Genomic DNA, 24074 nt, shown 5'->3' with positions numbered 1-24074 from the left:
GAATTGCCCGCAGATTTTTTTAAGATTTTATTATGGTCCATTGATGCCCTAATGAAATGAACATTTAGTTTAAACATACCAAATGTTTTATTAACTGAATGAAATCAACATAGGATTCAACTTTGAACTTTTGACCAAATAGATAGAAATGCAACAAAGCTAAGAATCCCTCTCACAGTCAGAAAATGAAATTCTGAAATGTAGTTAACATCTTTTAAATGGTTATGTTTTGGACTGACTCATTATGGTTTTAACCAATTTAAAGGTTTTAAAAGTCCTGCTTAAAAACTTCTGACGCTGCTTCAGAGTCTACCACAAAAGCAAGTATTATTCCAGCAGCCTATTTTATGTATTATAATTAATGCTTATGCTGGCTCCTGAAGTGTTTGTTTTATTGGTTTAGTTCATTTTTTAAATTTTCAGTGCACTGTGTGAAGCTTCCACTTGTGGAGGAATTCTCTGAGGTGCTTAGAAGGGACCTATTTATTTTAGCTTCTCTTTGGATTGTAAGTTTGATTCATAGTTCATCATTATTTCTAGAAACTGACTTTTTCTCATTTGTCTCTAAAATACCTCACTATTGGGTGACAGTGTAGGTGTGAATGTCTTGAACATTACACTAACCAAGTGTTTATATTCAGATTTTACTGATTTTTTTTTCCCTTTCCATGTACACTAGCCTTCTATTATTGCTTTTAACCTATTTTGTATTTTAACCTTACTGTTAATGTTAATGTGAATACATGCTGAGAGATATATCTTGTACTTTAAGCAAAATTAAATAAAATTAAGCCAAGATACCATATTGCTAATCTCTGTCTGTGGCTGTTCCATGCCTAGATTGTTCTATTCCTTAAATTCCCATGCCTATATTTAGATTCTAGGAAAGAGAGAAAGCATGCGAGCGAGCAAAAGCATGTAAAGGGTATTAGAGGTATGTGACTCTTTAGTTCTTATAGGTGCCTTATCTCTATATTTTCATAGCTGGAAATCCCTGGTTTTGAAATTGAAATGAACATGTATTCAAAGTTAAAAATTAGACTGTGTATGAGTGGGACAAAGGCAACTTCATTAGGTATTAAGTGAATAACCAACTCTTTTAAAATCTCATAGAATACTCACTGTATAATAGTTTTACTTTAAGTATTTTTGTGCCAAAATATTTTACCATATTTTTAAAGTATAAGTTTCTTTGAGCTATATAATACTGCAACATAAAAATTAAAAATTCTCTGTTAAGATATGTACTTAGAAGCATGCTAACTTCATGTTTATTTGCAGAGTGATAAATGGCTCAGAGGGAAAAAAAACAACAATAAGTCTTTTAAGTAGTTTTGCTTTTTTGAAATCATTGATAGTTTTAAACCTTTCTCCTAGATGCCAGGATAGAAGAATTTGTTTATGAGAAACTGGATAGAAAAGCTCCAAGTCGTATAAACAACCCAGAACTTTTGGGACAATATATGATTGATGCAGGGACTGAGTTTGGCCCAGGAACAGCTTATGGTAAGCAAAAGGCAAAAAGATCTGCTAAGTTAATAACTTTCCTTTTAGATTTTTTACTACTTAGAGACATCATTAACATTTGCCAAATATTAGTAGACTCAATTTTAACTTCAAATTTTTTACGTTTAAATTTCAGATAAAGTGAGAAATACAGGTGACCAGTAAATATGTGCAGTTCAATGTAATGTTTTTAGTATATATTATTCTGAGAATTCACATTAATCTTTTTAGATCTAAAAAGTTGAATGAATTAATTGCTTACTGGTACTCCCATTGAATCTTGCAACCTCTGTTACAGTACTTCTTTTGATATATTGTAATTTTGTTTACATATGTCTTCTCTAGATGATTTCTTTAAAGCTTTCTTGAGAGCTTATTGATTTCTATAATAAAATGCCTGGCACATAGTGTTTGAACACATCACTAGTGCTTTCATTACACAATGATGTTGGTACCACAAAAATGTTAACAATGGTTATCTCTGGATAACTATTTGGATTACATGTTTGGATTACATTTCATTCTATTTTCTTCATGTAATTCAAATTTTCTATCATCATGCTTTATAGTTATGTCAGCTTTGCTAGTTGCTGTACTGACTTTTTAAATGTATAACTCTGAAGCTCATTATCCCTCAAATCTAATTTTCTCAGAATATAAGACTATTTCAGATTTCTATAGCGTCTTTCCCTATTGTTCATGGCTAAAAATTCTCTTTATTAAGACTTCTGCAAGAAATTGGTCTTTATGTGGGTATGAAATGGTAGGTAAATGATTTTCCTCATATAGTACTGATTTATAAAATAGTTACTAAATTCTGGAGCAAAATGAACTTAAAGTTTTAGTAGTTACCTTTATGTCAGAAGGAAATACCCTAAATACTGTATAATGAATGGCATTAATCCATTGACTGGCTGTTAGATATGCAACTGAAACTTTTACATTGTGGTTTTCAAAATGTACTTCTTTCAGAAGTCTGAAAATGCTTAAAATTTTTATAGTTTTATTTCTAAATTTTAACTATTTTACAAAAATTTTACACATTAAACAGATTTTTTTGTGCTTGCTTGTGTCAGATGCGATTAGATGCTGGGGGTCATAAAGGGCATCCAGCCCTTACCTTCATCAAGCTGAAGGCCTAGTGGGACATGAACATTCAAAAGGAACATTTTTTCCTTTTTTAATCCACTTAGTTTGTTTTTACCCATAGTAATTCTATTAATCACTCTACCCTGATTATTGGAATTGGACTTTGTGAATCCATTTATTAGTAATTGATAGTAGCTAACAATTGAGTGTTTCAGGCATTGGGCTTAACACTGCACAACATATTATTTCTGTAAATCTTCAGTTATATCCTACTTACAATATAAATTATCTCCATTTTGAAGACAAAGAAATTGAGTCTTAGATTACATAATTCATCCATAATCCTACATCTAATAATTCAAATGGAGATATATATCCAGACATGGCGCTCTTAACTACTGTGTTATATTATCCTCCTTGCCAATCAGATCTGATCTCATGCTAACATGGAGGAATCAAGATCCATAGAATTAAAATTTATTAGAGGTAGACCTGGGAGTAGAACCTTGGTCTTGTGGTTCCCTTTCATTTGCTCGATTTTCCACTGTACTTGTCCTATTTAAACATTAAGGTATATGTGTTACAAAACATGGCTTTTTCTTTAACCTAAGATGCAAATTTATACTATTATTTAAAGATACTTGAGGCCCACGCATTAATATAGAAACAGAAGACAAATTTTGACTTATTAAAATATTTTAAGCATTAATGCTTTTCTAAACATACCTCCACTGTTTGAGCTATGACCATAAATACTTTTTAGTATATTTATTCTCTTGTGTTCCATTGGTTGAATTGGTACAATTAACTATGGTATGATAAGGACTTCACCTTTGTCATTTTTATTTAGATATTTATAGTCTTAAATTTACCTTTTAAAATAAAACTAACTACAGTTAATTCTATTTTATTTTTTACTTAAGTAAAGAAGTGACAACTAACTTTAAAGCAGATCAAATTGCTGATTTTATTTTCTGACATTACCAGAAAATGGTAAAAAAAGAAAAAAAAAAACACAAAAAACCAAACAACACTTTTTTCCTTTGCAGGTAATGCCCTTATTAAATGTGGAGAAACACAAAAACGAATTGGAACAGCAGACAGAGAGCTGATTCAAACATCAGCCTTAAATTTTCTCACTCCTTTAAGAAACTTTATAGAAGGAGATTACAAAACAATTGCTGTGAGTTGGAAAATGTTCCCTTTTTTTAGTACAATATTAAGATATATAATCCAGTTTTTAATGAATAATTTACCCTCTTATTGATCATGTAGATGTAGCAGATTAGAAAATTTAAATAATCTAGCTAGGTGCATATCCAGCAGAACACAAACCTAACCAGAATAAAGGACTCTTAAAGATATGTACTCTATTTTTGTGTCCCTGTAGTGTTATTGAGATTACTTTACATCAATTCTTGTCCATTACCAGCATTAAAATTTGTAGAGAAGTTCCTGGAATTATTATAAAAATATGGTACAAAATATCACGATAGTATAGACATGTAACTATTCATTTAAACTGGAAGCAAAAAACCTAATTATTGGAAGCTATATTTCCGGTTGTTCGACTTCCTGTTTTTTGCATCCCTAGAAACCTGTTATCTTCTCTTCACACAGCTATGTTTTATTGCCAAAGAAATAAATATCACCTTCCCAAGCCTAGTATTATTTTTTGTTTGTTTCAGTGATGGAGAGTGGAGATCTAGGTGGATTTTTTTCCTAAGATTTTTGCAAGATTATTCTTTATTGTAAATACTACTTTAAACTTTAATTTGCAGATTTCTTATTACAAATTATTTCAGAAACTCAGTATGTTTACAGTGAATTTGTCTGGGTAAAAAGTATTTCACCTGAGACAAAAGAAAAGCTACCAAGTTGAAAGATGATTTAAAAGATTAAATTGTCAATAGGATGAAATTTGATATATGAAATCTGGAATTCCACTTTGGAGTAGTAGAACTGCATTCACTGCTATGGCACATTAAGTGAACCTGCATAGTTCTTAAAGTAGATCACTTAAGGTATCAAGAAACTTTGCCCTAGGCCCATATCTCCTTTATCATAGGTATTTCCTAGATAGTCTGTTTGAAACATTCTCATCCTGGACAGTACTGACATTTTGAGTCAAGTAATTCTTTGTTGTGGGAGCCATACTGCATTGTAGGATATTTAGCAGCATCCTGGCTTCTACTCAGTAACACACCCACACCCCCAATTGTGACAACCAAGAAGATAGAGCAAAACATTTCCTGGAGAGCAAAACCACAAAATATTAAAATTAATATTCGTTTGTTTCTGCCATCACCTGCCATCTTTCCCAGATTTTTCAAGCATCTAGAATGTCTCCATTATTTTAAAATTGAAAACCATGAGAAAAAGGAGTCAAGTGTCACTTCATAGTCAATTTTGTAATCCTAGATCTTTAGCAGATGATTCATATATTAAATGGAGAATAATACTTTAAATGTGTATGCTTTTTACTGGACTTTAGCATCATTAGCCTTTTTTTTCTTTTCTATATTTATAGAAAGAAAGGAAACTATTACAAAATAAGAGACTGGATTTGGATGCTGCGAAAACCCGACTAAAAAAGGCAAAAGCTGCAGAAACTAGAGCCTCAGTAAGTAGTATTTTTTAATAGAAAAACATTCTAGGTTGATAACTTTAAAATTTGTAAAATATTTTACTCCTGTACCATGCAAGGTATAGTTAATTATGAAGACTAGACTATGACTTTTAGTGTTTTTAAACAAACTTACCAGAGCTTAATGCATCCAAATCAATGCAGAATAGTTGTATCAACAGGTAGTATTATTTCAGCAATATACCTGTTGCTAAAAAATAAAAATTGTGAGAGCTCCTAAAGCTGTATCATGTTCTTTAAATATCATCAGTAATGTTAGAAAATATTCTTTTGGAGATAGGGTTATTATCTTTGAAATAGAAAAACAAATAGTAATTAAAATAAGAAAGAATCAAATTTGAGATTGCTTGTGTGTGATTTAAAAATTCAACTGGACTCCTTTTCACATGTGAGTCAAACTGGCTAAAGGAGTTGTCACCAAGAATTCCAAAACCATTCAAACAGTGGCAGCATGGACTCCCAGGTGACTATTTTGCAGGGGAGGAAACTCATTTGGGTACATAAGTTCTGGTATATTTTTCATAAAATCAACCTCAGTTTAGTCTTTTTAAATAGAGTGGGTTTATATTAAATGTAGTAATTTAATGATTTATGTATGTATATATTTATAACTTTATTGAAAGATTTTATTTATAAGCTTATTTAGTCTAGTATTTATACTGTTTGTTTCCATTCCAAAGATTGGAGACATCAATCAGATTTGAGATTTATGCCTTTACGATAGTACAATGTAAACCGGTCTGAATTTATTATAGAAGGCTAACAAATTCTTAACATATATTAAGGGATATGTTTTGTTAAGAGGCATGACATTCCCCCTGCCTTCTCATCCCAACTCAACTACCACTGTCCTCATCAAGAACCATTGCCTTAAGGAACATAAACCACAGTGCTGGCAGAAGTTGACTGTGGCTCTCTTGTTTTGGGAAAGAAGAGGTTGACATTTGGTTTACAGTGAAATTTACAACTGGTAAAATTGGTATTGGGTTGTGATGTCTTATGAAATTACCCCAAAACCTTATATGAGCTGAATAAATTTTTTTCTAGACAGCTCCTCTTTGGAAGACACTGTATTAGTTACTGCTGGAGAGCTATCTTTGACAGAACGTTGAATCCAAATTCACTGGCTATTTCACCTCAGAATTTATTATGATGTCATCATCAAGAACACCCTAACTTCCCAAAACAGGCTTTTTGCAGAATAAGAACTTTAAAAATGAACATTGTAGGTGGCAAGAGACTCTAAATTAGGATTGGTTTCTAGTTGCTAATAAAAGATTTATGTGGTAAAGTATAAATTGATTTTTTTAAGATACTAATGTCATAATCAGGAAAAAAAATGTTAAGATAAATAAGGATCATTTGGAAATAAGTGTTTGAACCAGAACAAAATCTCTTTATTCAAAATGCCTACATGTGCCCAATAATGATTGTGGAATGAGAAGAATACCATCGTCAAGTGTCAGTACAAAACTTTATTTTGTAATGCTTACACAAGCACTATTACGGGATAATGACTGTGTCTACTTTTTTACCTGAAAAAGTTCCAGAAAACTCATAGATTTAACACTGTAAAGGTCCTTTAGTTATTCTAAATTATTTTGCCATTGCTATTAAAGTTTGTAAGAACTAAATATAATAGTAAACAAACTTTGAGAGATGTTTCCTTTTGATGTATCCAGAAAAGATCTTGACAATTTTTGTTTACTGAGTATTGTTGAGGGCAGAATTTTTTCCATGAGAAATTACATTTAAAATACCAAAGAGTATACAAATGACTTTATTGAACAATTTTATTTTTATACAACTTTTCTAGAATTTATATATTACGTAAAACAAATTTAACTATAGCCAAATATTTAAAATGTTAGTCCAAACAGAAATTCACATTTCCTGATTTTAGTTGTGTTCTTTTCCCCTAGATAACCAACTCCTTTTTGTTCCAACTTTATAGCAGTAAGTCTGAAATACTTTAGAAAGGAAAAGTCCTATTAGTTTGTTATTACATAAAACCTTGAGGCATGCCTATATTTTGTGATCTCTGGTGGGGTTTGTTTTCTGTATTTCTCTTCTGTTTACTTGAAGAATACAGAAAAATAGAAACCACTAGGAATTTGCGGGGTTTTTTTCCTTCTTTGACCCATTTCCTCGTTCCTAGTTGGCAGCTTGAAGAGGTTATTCTAATCTCAGAATTTCTTTGATTTCACTTTATAAATCTCCATGTATTGTTTTGTGAGTAGTTATTTCTCTGCAAGTAAGGTTTGGGACCTGTGTACCTGAAGACTTTTTTTTTTTAGCTTGTTTACTGGCTTCTTGTGACCTCTTTTTCAATTCTATATTTATCAAATGCTTATTTTGTATAACATGCTCTGCTGAGTTCAGAGGTAAATAATGCAAAATTTCTGCTGCCCTCAGTTCACAATCTAGTACACTAGATTGAACTTTTTGATGATGTTAGCCCTATCAGTAAAATATTTATGCCTGTATACAGTATTGCTACTTTACTAACTTGTATTTTATTAGTTAGCATGTTGAAGAATGGTAACACAACATCAAAAGCTTTTCTCAAAAATATACCAGTTGAGCAGAAAGAAAACCTACTTGAATGTTTTATAATGAACAGAAACACAGTTTTAAAAATATTCTAAAACTTACATCATAAGTAGCAAAGCAAAGGCAAATAAAATTTCTGCATTTAAATTATAAGGCACTGACATTCATTAACCTAGCTTTATTTAGTTCTATATAAATTTTTTTTAATTATTTTAGACTTCTGTTAATGGGAAGAAAAAAATCATCTGGTTTCAAAGCTAGTATTTCGAGGTTTAGACCTCACTTTTAGGTATACAAATACAGAAAATACATCTTCAAATAACACAGTATTATGAATGTCCCTCTGCCTGCTTAAGCATTTATTTCCACAGATGTCTAAATCTTTAATCTGCAAACTGAGCACCATCATATTACTTTAACCTTAATGTACACATATGAGAATTTAAAGCTTATTAAAAATATAAGGATTGACCTGCCTTTCATATTTCCTTAGGGTATGCCAAGACCTGGCTGAGGTTGACTGAAAAGAAAATGTAGTTAAAGGCATCATATATTCATAAAATAGAAATGATCTTTGAATAGGAAAATTGTGGGTAGGCAGAAGGGCTTTCATAGGTGAAAATTTAGTAAAAATTATAGGTAACTGCAGCAGTTTTTAAAGTGATGTTTCCTTAAATGGTTCTAATTTAAAATCAAGCATCAACCATGTTTTTTGTCTTTAAAAATTTGTATCTTTTGGAAAATTTTGAATAGGCACCACTATGTGACATTCCATAGAGCAATATAGTTTATTTTTTTTTAAGTAGAAGACCATTTTTCAGCTCTCTTAATACTTGTTTGTGTGTTCTTTATTGTGAAGAAGTAACTTGTTTCACTGTGTTCATTGGTATAATGTGTTCTTTGTCTCTTACCTATGCACTTAAGCAACTAAACTCAGCTCGCCTTGAAGGAGATAACATTATGGTAAATTTCTCTTACATGCTCAACTTCCTGCATGTAAAATGGCTGAAGGTTTGTTGGCCTACTGTGTTTTCTACATCCTCAGTAAAGTGCCTTCTCTTGCTATTATCTGCATGTAAAAGTCTAAAGTAGTCGAAGCCATGAATTCATTAGTCCAGCAAAAATCACAGGGAATACTAGCTGAAGTAATATTGGAACTTGAAGAAAAGAAATTGTGTCCTAATTGCCAAATATTATTATCTATGCCAAATTCAGGTTTTAAAATATGAATTTATATATAAATATATAGTGCCTTTTATACCTAGTAATTAAGACATTAATTTGGCTGGCACTTTGCATTTTTACTTTTAGCAAAGAAAATTAACAAAATTTACTTAGAGAAAAGTGTAAGGTATACAGATTTACTTTGTTTCTTAGTATCTTTGATGTTTACCTTAACTTTCACCCAAACTCAACATTGAATTAATTTCTTCAGTTTCGGGCCAAGACACTCCACCTCCCCCTGATATTTTGGGTATTTTTATAGTAGCAAGGCCCATTCCCTATCCATTGCTAATTTACTTTGGAAAGCTTCAGGATATTAATTAATAGCCTTGGGTAAGAGTTGGGAATGAGGATTGTTCTATATATGTTGAGTCTGGTTTGAGGAAATTTTTGAGATGTTAAGTAATTTTTAATTTTTAACAAAATGGAAATTCATAAAATCTGAATATAGCCCCAGAACTCATAAACATTAGCCAATAAAGATTTATAGATGTGGTATTTGGCATTATACTGCTAGATAAATTACTTCCCTAGAAGTGACATGGAATCTGTAGTACAGTTAATAATAAATTCACAGTCAGTTGTTTTTATTCCATTAGCATTGAGCTGAAGGGGGGAAAATGTCCGTGTAATCGGAAAGTTTATGTAAACAATATTTAAAATGCATTTTTGTTGTTTAAACTACTATGATCACCAAAGCCCTGGATAAATCAGGGCATTCCTTAGATAGCAAGAGAATGCATTCATTTATTTCCATTGTCCTATCTGTAGGTGAATGAAAGTGTTAGACTATTTCAGTCATTGGTAATTGTCTATAGATCATAGGTTTTCTTTTATTTTAGGTAAAAATATCCTAAACAGTTAGCAAGACTATGTTCCATTTATTAGGCATTTGTGTTACTACTGATGTCATCTACTTATATGTGTTTAACTCTGGTAATTTTAAACTATTTCTCAAGTATAATGTGCTCCACCAGTGGCTATATCAATGTTCACTGTCTATTTATCCTTGCTTTATTTTAGTTTCCCAAAATTCTAGAATTTTAGACCTAAATGAGAAATTAGAAATTACTTAGTCCAAACCTCTCATTTTACAGATTAGAAAACTACAACTAAGAGGGGCTAAATAGTCCCAATTTTGGAAAACTATTACTCGTATTAATTTATAAAATTAGTATAAGATTCAAAAATTAACATTATTGATACATATGAAGGCATACTTTCACAGTATATTAAACTATACTGATTCACTATTGTGTTAATGTGACTCCGGAAGAGGAGAGTATGCCCTTTGAATTTAAAATAATTACATTTTTCTATACTAAGTTGTAGAAAATGTTAAATTCCAACTTTCTTTCATGCTGTATATTTTTCTCTAATTTTTAATGCTGGCTAGATTTGGGCAGAGGAAGTGACAAAAGTAAGTAAATTATTAAACTACAGAATTATGAAACAAGAATTTAATTGTCATTCATTCAGTAAATATTTCTTGGACAACAGCCAATAGGATAGGGCCAGTGACAGTCTTTGTTACTATATCTTTGTTACTTATAAAGTCTGAAAATTATTATAGAAAGCTCAGATCTCTTTGGCTAGTAGCAGCTCCACAGAGCAGTAGAAGAATATTACAGAGATGTACTGTGCACACACTCTGATAAATACTAGATACATGCTACATTAAGTAGTAATATTTACAGTGCTTGCCAGGAAACAGTTTAAATACTTGGTTTACTTACGTGACAATTATGTAAAATATAGTTTACGCCATGTCTTGTATATTCAGAGATTGAATATACCATATGTCACACAAATGAGTTTCCTAGGTAACCGAAGCTTGTTCCTCCAGCACCAGAGCTAAGTCTTCTGTCACCTTAGTTGAAAACAGTTTTAAAATAGTATTTTACTGCTCCATTAGGTAAATATAGGATAGCATGTATTTAATTTCATTTACAGTTAGGGTCACTATTATAAATGTACATTATTGTACTGTATAACAATTAGATCTGTTGTTTGTTTTTGAAGTATGTTGTCTCCTCCCTCAGTGTTGGACTGTCACTTAGAAGCCCCACATGACTGCTACTGCTACTAGTAGGCCCTCTTTCTGTATTTCCGTTTCTCATTTTATCTAGGCTGGGAAATAAAATAATAAGCAAGAATGTAAGGAATAAAATTATGACTTTAGGCAGATTTGTTTCAAATGCCACTTAAGGTCTTCAGAAGCATTTTTTATTTACTCCTCATGTTCATGCCTACCAAAATTTGACCTCCAGATGAGGACAGTGCTGGAGATTAAGGGCCGGTGGTAACTGTGGCCCCTATTTTTTTTTTTCAAACTTTAACTTTTTATTTTTTGACTTTGTAGGAATGCTGACTATACAGTCTGTTCCCTGAATAGGTTATGGGGTTTTGACTCTATGAATTGGAAATTCAGTATGAAATGCTTGACTTCTTCCATCCTCTATTGTGAAATCCATTTGTCAGCTTAGTTATGTTTCTGCCATGGCCTCTGGTTGTTCCTGAACCTCTAGCATGAAAAGAGGGCAGAGTAACATGGAAGAGAATATAAGTTGAACAATGAAACCAGGGTCTCTTCCACTCTGGTTAGCAAACAGTTACACCAAAAAATCTCTGATACTGCAGTCTCTGTGAGTTTGGGAAATATGTGATATATACAATGGGAAGAAGCCCATGAAACAAATATTTATTGTGTGTGTGTGTGTGTAACTTCAGAAAATATATCAAAATGGATTTAGGGAGATTTTTTTCTTCCATACTCACTTCTGTCATTTTTATAATTTAAAAAATATATAATTTTAAAACTTCGTATCTTCAAATGTTTTAAGATTTAAGCCTATAGAAAAAAATAACACTGAACAAAATTTCACAGCAAATGCCTCAAAAGCATAACCACCAAATTTCTAGCTTCTAGTTACCCAGTCCTGATATCACAGATCAACAAATTCTTGCCCTTTTTCCAAGTTACATCCTAAAAGAGTTCTTCTTGCTTCCCTAACCCAAGTTATGCTGTCATATACTCTGGCAGGAAAAGGTCTTTCCCCTAGAATTCTTTGTCTTAATTGTAAAATTCGTCAGGGAATGAGGTCTTCTGGAGGACAGAATAAAAACCCTTAAATGTTTAAAGAAAGACAGTTCTTTCTTTAAACCCTTTTTATCTGTCTTTCTAATAGGGATCATTCTCTTCCTAAGTAAATGATGCCAAACCTATTTCAGATACCTCAGCCTTTTATATTAATTATTGTGATCATTATATATGTCAGCAGTAGAGATGGTTTGGGACATCTGACTGCAGCTACCCCAGACATACACTGAAACTTGTTCAAAAAATGGGATTCATTTCCTTCCTGTCATTTACCTTTTCTAAATACAAAGTCTGAATTGTTCAAAGAATGACTTCCGAGGCTTTGTAACATGGTGCCTTTCTTCATAATGAAATCATTCAGTTTTGCTCAAACACGGAAGACTGATCTCTTATCCTTTGTGAGATCATTTTATAACTTTTTTTACTCAGTGTCCTTAACTAAACACTTCCACTTCATACTCAGACTTTCCAGTCCCTTAATCTATTATCTAGCTTACTTGTTTACACCTTGTATAGAAATATTGCTATTTAGTAGGCTTTTCTGCCTTTTCTACTAAAAGCCATTAAATCAAATTGTACTTTCACTAGTCTTGTTTACTTCTGAATTTCATTTATTTTAGGTTTATTATGGTAACTTCTTAAAACCGTTTTGTATTCAACCAAGCAGAACAGTAAATAATGCAAATGTAACTCTGAAGTGATTGGTTTTCCTTAACACTTTACTTAGGAAGAATATTGATTGATTCTTTCCTTCTCCTGGGACTTTTTTCTGCTTCATACTGGCTTCTAGATGAAACTTGTAACTTCAGCTCTGTTATCAAAGCACCATGCATTCTGGTTTCAGCCAAGTAAAATTTAATTTTAACTTTTGAATTATTGAGTAATTCAAGCTCATTTCCATAAGTCCAATCTAGTGGTCACTTCTTAGTCACTCTGCCAGGTCTGTTACCAGTGGGATGAAAATGATTATAGCACCTGATTATTTTGCTTCCTTGTTGACTGGTTCACTAGGTTAACTATTGCCACCAAACGTTGACGGAGAGGAAGATGGGATGTGCAAGGAAAAAGTTTAGACCTAGTTTTTATACTTACTACAGTCTTAGAAATATTACTTGGATAGGTGGGGGAGCTATTTATCCTGGAGAGGTAGTATAACATAACAGTATTAATGATATTCTCACCAATGATGATTCCCTGTGTGGGATAAGCTGAGTATTTTGAGTGAGATGTGAGATTTTATTTTTCTCCTCCTCACTTACTACCAACCAACTCTGGCTAAAGGTTTAAGATGTTTTTTATTGAGTATTTACTATTTTTATTGAGTTGATTTTTTAGTGAACTGTTTTGTCCCAGCACTGAACCTGTATGAGAGGGTTGAAGCTAGTAGTAGTGGAGTGCTATTACATACACCTCTTTCCAGCCACGAGGTCAGTGACTTCACCTTGGTAGCTTGAAATGATGTGTGGTTGGAGTATTTGCACCATGAAAATCAGCACATTAGAACTCCCCCAACCCCAGCCAGTTTATCAGCACACTACTGATTAAAGGTCACCCATAACTTGCAGAAAAATCCTAGTACATCCTGTAGATAATAGTGATGCTTAAGCCATATAAAATGCAAAGTTTAGAAAGAAAACTAAAAAGTCACCCCTTATGCAAAAAGAGTTCCTTCTTAAGGAACCTAAGAACTATATGCCTAGAAACGGTATGTTTGATAACTAAACATAAGAGGTTAAAATCTAGGGCACCTGAGTGGCTCAGTCGGTTAAGCGTCTGACTTCAGCTCAGATCATGATGTCATGAGTTTGAGGTCATGAGTTCAAGTCCCACATCGGGCTCTGCGCTCTCAGCTCAGAGCCTGCTCCTGATCCTCTGTCTCCCTCTCTATCCCATCCTCCCTCACGTGCTCTCTCTCAAAAGTAAACAAACATTAAAAAAGAGAGAGAGAGAGATTAAAATCTATGGCTTTACTCTTAAGTTTTTTCATTTGAGATTAAAGGCTATCTTTAACTTCAAAATAAATTAACTATAGTAATAATTGAGAATTTTTTCAAATATACATATAAACTAATATTCTTAAGATTTTATAAAATGTTATGACCTTTTATATTGACATGACAAAATACATGACAGTATATTGACTGTCCCATAGTAGCGTTTCTAGGCTTTTATGTGTATGTCATTAAGCTTTGACATTAATAGATTTTTTTGAGTCAAGTAATGGTAAGGAATACATTCTATCTAGATTGAGTAATATAGAAAAGCTGAGGTGTAGAGTTCAGGGAACAGTTTAAACTCAAAGCAGAATGAGAGCATTGCCAGCTCATCATTCAGGGTTTACCTGAGAGATTTGTAAACTGTCTAAACAAATGTACATAAAACGGACTAAGTCATTAAGCAAAATTCTAAAACTATATTCCAATTTAAGTCTGAACAGGAATTGAGAATAACCCAAAGTGAATTTGATCGTCAAGCAGAGATTACAAGACTTCTATTAGAGGGAATCAGCAGTACACACGTGAGTGTTCATTAACTGGAAGTTTGTTTGAAACAGAAGACTTTGATGGTCCTAAGGCACTTTGAAGGGGGAAAACTGAACTTCTTTTTCAGTCACTTATCAAGGAAAATTTAAATTGTGGCACTTTCCAAGATACATGGAGAAATATTTTAAATTTTTGTTTATACTTCATCACCTAGTTCTCCCACTATCATCATTTGTTGGCCTTTATTGGCTGCACGTTTTGTTCTTACACTGCTGACCGAAGTCAGTCTCAATAAGCCTTGTAGTAGAATGCTAGTTACTGGTGTTTTGCCATGAGTATATGTCGTGCTTTCTTGCCCCTTGGAATTTAACACTTTTAAGTAGATTATAGAGCTGAGAAGTAACTGTAACTTTCCTTTACAGGCCCATCATCTCCGCTGTCTGAATGACTTTGTGGAAGCCCAGATGACTTATTATGCACAATGTTACCAGTACATGTTAGACCTCCAGAAACAACTAGGAAGGTGGTAATTTCCTTTTCACACATAAAACTCCTGATAAGAGAAGAAATTCAGATTTTTGCATATGAACTAATGATAGAGGTGAAGATTCAAAGAATTAAAGGCTTGTGTTAGCTTGCTTAAAATCAGATTTTTTTTTCTTAAGGAAAGTAATTGTCAGACTTGTGAGGTAGCAAAAACATTTTGAACTCTCCTGGCACCAAAAGTGTTTGAAGTTCACTTTTCTGTGGACTACCTTTGCAATTAGTTGAGGAAGATTAACTAGTTACATTGACACTTATTTGCCCTTAGGGATCAGCTAGCTAATTTATACTTATTCATTACTCACTTGTTCACTGCTTAAGAAAAAAAAGTTTTGAAATAGTCTGTAAGACCTCAAGCCCATTGATGTTATTATTAAAAATTATATTTTAATATACTTTAAAGCAAAGTGATAACGTATAACATGCATAGCTCAGTCATTCATTCATCAGATATTTATTGAACACTTGCCATATACCAAGCACTGTTCTGTACTCTAGGATTATATCAGCACACAGAACAGGCAAAATTGCTTACCCTTATGGAGTTCACATTGTAAGGTTACACTGGAAATAAAATGATGTATAGGACAAACATGGTCTCTACAAGGTCTAGATGGAAATACCTAGGTATTTAAAGTCTAGCTAGAAATAAAGGCCATTGGGGGATGGGCCAGATGGCAAGTGGAAAGGTAGAAGTGTAGGTTCCTGCAAGGGACATCTAACTGTGACTCAGGTGGGTCTAGCAAAGTTTCACAAATGAAATTATTTTAGTGGAAATAATTTAGATGAAGAAAGGGGCAGGGACAACAAATATTCAGACAAAGGAAGAACACGCATGTAAAAAGGCCAGGGAAAAAGAGTAGTGTGGCAAGTTCAGGGAACTGACAGTAGTTCGTTCTGGCTAGAGTGTACATGGTGTTTGAGTTAAGGAATGGGATGGTAGATGAGGCTAGATGAGTGACGCAGGGTCATGTCACCAATGTCCTGTAAAGTAAGTAAGAGTAAGGAGTTTAAGATTTATATAGTGAGAAACCATTAAAGCAGGGAGTGGGTGATACATAATATTTGAAGGAAAAATATCAAGAGAAGATAATTTTAAGGAATAAGGTGGGGTTTTTTTAAGTGGATTCAATATTCTTTTCTGCATAATCCTTTAAAACTGGGCTTAGAACAATATTAGGCACATCCACAAAACCAATTTTAGATCTTAAAAATGAATCATGGTCTGATACCATTGGTTATTCCGATAGGATTTACAGAAGATTTACACTTCTGTATATTTAAAGTTTTGTTAGTGGTGGTAAATACCTGAAAGCAGAACACCACTTTATCCCCACATCGTTACAGCTATTTTAAGCCCAAGATGCCTTAGTACTTTCTTTTCACTGTGTCCTGATACAGCAGAGGGGTTGCTGTTGTTACCATCTGTACTTGCACTCTGCTTAAAGCCATACAAATGCTTGGAACTCTTCCATCCAAACAAAATGCTAGTTATTGCACTTGAGGGTAAGCTCAGACATTACCGTGAAATGAGTGCTGCTGTTCTGGGGAAGAAAGCCTGCCCTCAAAGAATTAGATTACTGGTAAGGACCAGTGATAGAGAGTAGGGGAGGGGGAGAGAGTTTGAAGTCTTTAATGTTGCAGGTTATGCTTTTTAAGAGTGTATAGAAGTATTCAGTTGCAGAACTTGACAAATCATCCAATTCCATGCGAATTCAGAAGCTATTTCTGAGAAGTAGAACCAGGTTATAATAGCAGTGTTAGTAGCAGTAGTAGTAACTGAAAACAGTAGTCATTTAGGAAGGGCTCTAGTTGTCCCCAGGCACTCCTCTAGACACCTCATATGTAATGTTACAGTCCTCATACCTGTGAGGGTAGGTACCATTATCCACATTTTACAGATGCGGAAACAGAAGCACTAGTCACAAGGCTAGCAAATGTATTTTATTTTTAAATAATTAGAAGGTTTTAATACATCAAGCTACAGTAGCAGAAAGTCTATAGTTTTTAAAATACCAGTGAAAGTTCTTAGAAGGTAAAAATGGTCTTTCAGGGTTTTTGTTGTTGTTTGGTTGGAGGGATGGAGGTTGGGTGTTTTTCTTCTTACCATTAATTCCCCCAAAGTGACATAGGTAGAGGTCAGTGGTGAACAAAGGTTAATTATACTAGTAAATTTGAAAGTAAAATTCCATAGAGGCTTTAAAAACACATGTGTATGAACACACTTATGTGGGGAAAGAGAGGGTCTTTTTGTTTTTAATCTTCAGAAATGTATATATTTAACCACTGCTGAGGAACTGAGTTCACTGAGCAAGAGATGCTAAGAAATGTGTTCCTGACTTTATAGTAAAACCTGAATTAGAAATTAGTTCTTTTTGTCATTAAAACCCTGTTATCTATCAGAGAAACATTTGCTTTTAATTTTTAAAAATGCACTATTCCAGGCATGAAGGATACAGCGTAAACAAAACAGAGCAAATCCCTGTCTTCGTTGAACCTACATCTATTTGGGGGCAGAGGGAAGTAGAAAATCGATATGGCTGTGAATTACATACTACATTAGAAGGTGATAAATGCAGTGAAGAAAAAGAAGTGGAGAAGTGCCTTGGTTAGGGGTAAAGGTTTGCACTAGTTAGAGAAGACAGACCTGAAAGATGAGAGGAAGCAAACCATGCAGGCATCTGAGAAAAATTGCTCCAGGAGAGGGTACAGCAAGTACAAAACCCTGAAGCAGGAACATAGCTGTAATGTTCAAGCAACAGTAAGGAGGGCTCGGCTGGAGATGAATCGAGAAAACGGGAGAAAACGAAAACGGGAAGCTGGGACACATGGGGCTTTGGCCTTTATTCAGAGGTGAGAAGCCTTTGAGGGTTTTGCCCTGAAGAGTGACAGATTCAACTAGCATCTAATAGGACTATTCTTGCTGCTCTGTTAAAGATAAATGCTAGAGGACATGAGTGGAAGCACACAGAACTGTTTGGAGCTGATTGCAAACTTTTAGCCTATCCAGTCAGGAGATGATGGTGGCTTGGATCATGGTGAATGTGATAGATGTGGTAGAAATGATCAAACCCTGGGTACATTTTAGAGGTAGAACCAGCAAGATTTGCTGACGGACTTCATTTACATAGGGCTCAGAGGAGTTAAGAATTATTGCAGGTGTTTGGCCTGTGCAACTGAAAGAATGGAGCTATAGTTAATTAAAATGGGGAATGTCACAGGAGGAGGAGGTTGGGGTGGTAGATCACCCCAGTTTTACACCAGAAGCCCAATTTTAGACATAATGAAGTTTGAAATGTCTATTAAACATCTAAGTGGAGATGCCCAGTTTTAGGATATGCAGGTCTGGAGTTTGGGAGCTAAATTAGAGATACAAGTTAGAGAGTGGTCAGCATATCAGGGATGTTTAAGTCTCAGACTAGATGAAAGGTAGTAAATATAGGCAGAGAAAAAAAGAGGGCTAAGGGCTAAACCCTGAAGTACTCCAGCACAGCTAAGGAAGTGGCGGTAAGGAATGAACAGTAAGGTAAGATATAAACCAAAAGTGTTGCCTGGAAGTCAAGTGAGGAAGGTGTACAGGAAAGTGGAGGGAAAGGATCCACTGTGATCACCAGATATGTCAAGTGAAGTGAGGAATGTCAATAGACCATTGGATTAGAACATTGAAGTCCTTGCTGACCTTGACAAGAGTAGTTTTGGTGGAACAATAGGGCCAGATCATGTCTACAGTGTAAGAGAACAGAAGAGGAGGGACTATGATGGTAAGTTTAGATAAATCTTTCAAAGGAGTTCTAGTGTAAAGAGGACCAGAAAAATGAAGTAGTAGCTGGAGGAGAAAGTGGGTCTCGCAGATTTTTGTTTTTAAGATAGGAGAAATCAGAGCATGTTTGCAAGCTGATGAGAATGATACAGCACATAGAGAAATAAGATAGCATGGGAAAAGGAAGAATTGCTAGCGTGATATCCTTGAGAGGTAAAAATGAGATTTTGTGCACAGGTGGAGAAACTAGCCATAGAAGCATAGACAGCTCATCTGTAGTAAGAGGAGAGATGACCACAAACACGTAGATGTGTCCTGATTGTTCTTTTTCCTCTCTGTGAAAAAGGAAACAACTCATCAACCTAATATAAGGTTAGAGGAGAAATTGCTAGAATTTTGAGGATGGATGAAAGTGTATGAAATATTAGAAGAATGGAAAGTGAATGGACCTAGAGAAATGTATAGTAATTGCTAAGCAGCATTGTGGACCCACTTGAGGTTCCTACTCATAAATCAAGGGCAAGGCCAGACAACATGGTTTTGTACTTTTCTCCTCTCAACAGTAAATAACATGGATACTGAGTAGGTTCATAGATTTTTACCAAATGAGTAATTTAAAGTGAGGAATATAGGAGATGAAGACATATGCAAGGGAGTGATTATAGTAATTACCATGGCCATGAAGGACGTATTAGTAGGACCATAGATCCACTATAGACTTGTTGGAGAGTACTGGGGAAAAAAAAAGGATGATGGTCAGACAATGGGATGTTGGAAATTATTATTGCAAGGGTTATAATTTTTGGAATTAATGAGGTCTAGATGAGGCAGTAGAAATGGGTGACTGAACTACAGGATCAGGTACAGAAAGAGAAGATACCATGGATCTGAAAAGGCAAAGTGTTGGAAGAATTGTCTCTATGGATATTATAATCACCAGGTGAGATACAGTATCTGTGAGCCAGGAACTAAAATCTTGTAGAAATGGAGAAGGGAATGAAACATCCATAGATGATGGCAACAAGAGATGATGGGTAGTAAAGAGTCAAATAACCTGAAATTCCAAGATTGGGCAAGATTGGTTAGAAGAGTGTAGAAATGGTAATGAGGACCATACAACTCCTACTCCATCCACTTGTAGACTCAATAAGTATGAAAAATAAACACAAGCATAAGAGGGTGAAGGAAGGTTTAGAGAAGAGGTTATGAGACTAACGAGAATTGTGTTGTTGGCTGACTGATTTCCAGATGGCACAGTGGTCATAAAGAGAAGAAGGAAGTTGTGTTTTATTTAGGGATGAATTTTACCCACCTTACCAGATGAGACCTTTTATATTTATTAAAATTTAAATATGAATTTTCATAGGAAATTTTCAACCTTAGAAATGGCTGAATTAGAATGAATATAGGCCAGCCATTTTATGCTCTTTTCCATGTAGTATTGGAGAAACAGTAGCTTTACACTAAATTGAAAACTTTAATTATCTTTAAAATATTTACAAGCACATTTGTCACAGAAATTTCACTAACTTCTTTTTAAAAAAAAATTTTTTTTTTAATGTTTTATTTTTTCGAGAGAGAGACAAGAGTGTGGGCAGGGGAGGGGGAGAGAGAGAGGGAGACTCAGAATCCGAAGCGGGCTCCAGGCTCTGAGCTGTCAGTACAGAGCCCAACGCGGGGCTTGAAATCACGAACCATGAGATCATTACCTGAGCTGAAGTTGGACGCTTAACCAACTGAGCCACCGAGGCATCCCTAGATTTCACTAGTTTCTAATAAAACTTTACTATTTTTCCCCTACAAAAAATACAAGACAGAATAAGCTTGTGAAATTTGCCCTATTCTCCCATCGAGTCTTCATTATGGTAATTATTACTCATAACATAGTATTTGTATGTCCATGTCCTTCCCTTGTGTATTATGTCCATAAAGGAAGGGTATTGTTTCATCCTTGTGTCTTTAGCTTGTGGTAGTGATGTTGGACATGTAGATTTTCCATAAATATTTGTCATTTGAATGAATAGGAAAGTGTGATTGGATCAGTTTTATAAAAAGAGTTTGGTTATTCAAATATTTCTCAAAGAATTAACTTGAGAAGACTTCACTCTTGTGGTGGTATCTAGTATAGAAGTGTTATTCATTGATATTTTTATATAACAATTCATAAAGGCAAGAAAAGATTAATAAAACATACTAGTAGAAGTTTTTTGGAAGTGTTTTAAGGATAAATTCATTTTTTTCTGGAAATAGCATGTTTTGTTTTGGGGGGGGGATTTGTTTTTAAACTTCAAGTTTATAATTGTAAAGACAGCTTTGAAAAAAACTTCCAAGTACTTATATTTAAAAACCACCTGCATGGGGCGCTTGGGTGGCTCAGTCAGTTAAGCGTCCAACTTTGGCTCAGGTCATGATCTCGCGGTTCATGAGTTCAAGTTCCACATCAGGCTCTGTGCTGACAGTTCAGAGCCTGGAGCCTGCTTCAGATTCTGTGTCTTCCTCTCTATGGCCTAAGAGGCATAAGTTAGTTAGGGTACTTTGCTATTAAAATATTACATCTGTAAATCTTTAGCCAAAGTGGAAGTTGGTAGAAAGTAAACACTGCCACCAAGTGGCGGTATTCAGAAGCTATAGTCACTTGGAAATTGATAATTGGCCATTTTTTCCCAACAGTTTTCCATCCAATTATTCTAACAACAATCAGACTTCTGTGGCACCTGCACCATCTGCTTCATCAAATGTGATTGGTTCTTCTGCCTTGACTTCAACAAGTGGTCTGGTAATCACCTCCCCTTCCAACCTCATTGACCTTAAGGAGTGCAGTGGCAGCAGGAAGGCCAGGGTTCTGTATGATTATGATGCTGCAAACAGTAGTGAATTATCACTTCTGGCGGATGAGGTGAGTAATATATGGGTTTAAGAAGAAAACTGTATCATAGATTGACATACCTTCTAGTATTATAATAAAATGCAAATTCTTTATTACTTCTTGGGAGATAGTTTATCATGAATGCTTTCATAGATTTAAGATGGTTATATCAACATTTTATAAAAATTTTAACTACTATTCTTTAATAGAATAGCACAGATTTAAAGTTTTTAACTGCTAAATAACTAGAAAATTTCTAAAACTGCCTCTAATAAAATCCTTTATCTTTCAGCAAAATTAATAATGTTTAAAGAACTTTGATAATGAATAGCTTAAACAAGTTACAGATGTTTATTTTCTAACATAGTTAATAACTGGAAATATTTTATTTTGTAGGTGATCACTGTGTTCAGTGTCGTTGGAATGGATTCAGACTGGCTAATGGGGGAAAGGGGAAATCAGAAGGGCAGGGTGCCAATTACCTACTTAGAACTGCTCAATTAAATAGGTGGACTATGGAAAGATTACCCATCATGACACCAGTATTTATATACAATTAACTCTGAATAAAGCAGGTTTAAGTATCTTCCATGTTAATGTTCTTAGGAGACTGAAAAGAAATACCAGCCATCAGAAACCAGCCTTTCTGCCAGTGAAATTGCATGGTAAATATTTCATTACAGAATTTATGTTAGTGCTTTCATGCCAAGAATGTTTTCTTACAAAATTCCCTTTCTACTGAGTTTCACTAATAAGCAGCTTCTACTTTTGAGCTCCAACTTAAAGCAGAAGAACTGTTTTCTACTGAATTTTTTCATTAATGGCAAGCTTTTTCTTTTATGTAAAATAAATTTATTGTGAATTGATATCAGTGACTCATTTATTAGGTATAATTTAATAGCCAAAGAATAAAATTAAAATTTGTTTTAAACTGTTGGTTTTAAAAGAGCTCTAGGGTGTAAGCCTCTTTTGTGAAAAATATAATATTTCTGAATGTTTCCATAAACAGAAATGCAGTGAATCTACCATGTTTACCTTGTTTTCCAACAGAAATGGAGTGATTTCAATATTGTATCTCAATGGTTTATTTCGGAAGTTTGGTGTTGGGGGGGGGGGGGTTGGTTATTAAACACTGCTGAATGATTTCTTTTAAATTTAAGAACAACTAGTCCTTGAAATCCTTGAAAAGGATTACCATATTTCTCTGGTATATATTTCGTTAAGGTTCTAAAACATCTGGAACAAGTTCAATTTGCTAAACAATGTTTTTAAGATTGTTTAATTGGCACAATTTAATGCATAATCAGAACTGGATCTGTTAAGAACATATTTCAGTAAAGAGAATGTGTTCTTATGGAACAACAAATTCTTATCAAAATATTGATTAGTGCAACTACACTCATTATAGAGGAAAATTGCATACAAACAATACATTTTTGGTTACTCAATTTACTAATAAAATTTTGAATATTTATTAATGAACTTAGGTTATCTTGATCAGGATCTCCGGTTGTGAAACACACTTACGGTCAGAAAATTGCTGTTTGGAGCATTGCTGTGAATCAGCAGATTGTTTCCATGTTAGGACTTCTGCATTCATTCTCATTCGTTCATTCATCAAACATTTGTTTGAGGGCCAGGCACTATGCTGATCATCTGGGGATACTACCCTGAACAAGATGCACAGTCCTTACCCCTGCAGACCTTAAGGAAATAAATAGACAGTTGCCATATAACAGAATCCGTGTCATGATAGAAGGAATGCAGGGTGTTGTGTTTGAGACCTTTTGAGTCACTTAATTTGGATTTGGGGAGTGGGAGATGGTATGGAGGGGAAGTGTTCGAGGCAGAGGGAAAAAGAGCCTCGAGCCAAGAGAATGTGACACGTTCTGACAATTGAAAGGAGTTCATTCTGGCTTACTCGTGAAGTGCAAAAATGTAGTTCATTTCTTCAGGGAATGTTAATGCATTAAAACACTTTTTGGGACTTTAAAAAATGAACACATAACACAAAAAGTATTTTCAAATTTATTTAAGAGCTCCTAATCAGAACTTTGTCAACATGTTGATAGTAATTTAGCCCACAGTCCAAACTTTAACAGTAGTTGTTACCCTTTTATTTCTGTGCTGAGACACATTCCTCTACAATTTTATAATTGTACAAAGACACTTTGATTCACACTGTGAATCACCATACTCGTAACCCTAACAGGTGTTCCAGCTGGTTAGTTAGCTATAGCACCAGCCAAGTGAGTGAACTTTTTCTTTCCCCAGAAGGGAAGTTCTGTAGCCAGCCGAGAGTA

General features: G+C 34.1%; 1 protein-coding gene across 10 annotated transcripts in view; it reads left to right on the top strand.

Annotated features, from left to right (window-relative positions):
• SH3GLB1 (SH3 domain containing GRB2 like, endophilin B1) overlaps positions 1–22637 on the top strand; it is a 34789-nt gene extending 12152 nt beyond the window's left edge. The window contains exons 3-11 of one of the 10 annotated variants that reach the window (XM_019414050.2): positions 1378–1506; positions 3645–3778; positions 5126–5218; positions 8720–8758; positions 10416–10439; positions 14548–14637; positions 15025–15128; positions 21576–21801; positions 22168–22637. In XM_019414050.2, coding sequence (XP_019269595.2) covers positions 1378–1506; positions 3645–3778; positions 5126–5218; positions 8720–8758; positions 10416–10439; positions 14548–14637; positions 15025–15128; positions 21576–21801; positions 22168–22275 — 947 coding nt within the window. In that variant the 3' untranslated portion in view covers positions 22276–22637. Of the gene's footprint in view, positions 1–1377; positions 1507–3644; positions 3779–5125; positions 5219–8719; positions 8807–10415; positions 10440–14547; positions 14638–15024; positions 15129–21575; positions 21802–22167 lie in introns of all 10 variants that reach the window. The other 9 variants (XM_019414046.2, XM_019414047.2, XM_019414052.2 and 6 more) reach the window with 9 other exon arrangements.
• The last annotated feature ends 1437 nt before the right edge of the window (positions 22638–24074 follow it).

This window comes from Panthera pardus, unplaced genomic scaffold (assembly GCF_024362965.1).
Source record: "Panthera pardus isolate Hobbes unplaced genomic scaffold, ASM2436296v1 HiC_scaffold_11, whole genome shotgun sequence".
Lineage (NCBI taxonomy): Eukaryota > Metazoa > Chordata > Mammalia > Carnivora > Felidae > Panthera > Panthera pardus.
Note: the sequence above shows the minus strand (reverse complement) of the source record. Positions and strands in the feature narration are given on the sequence as shown.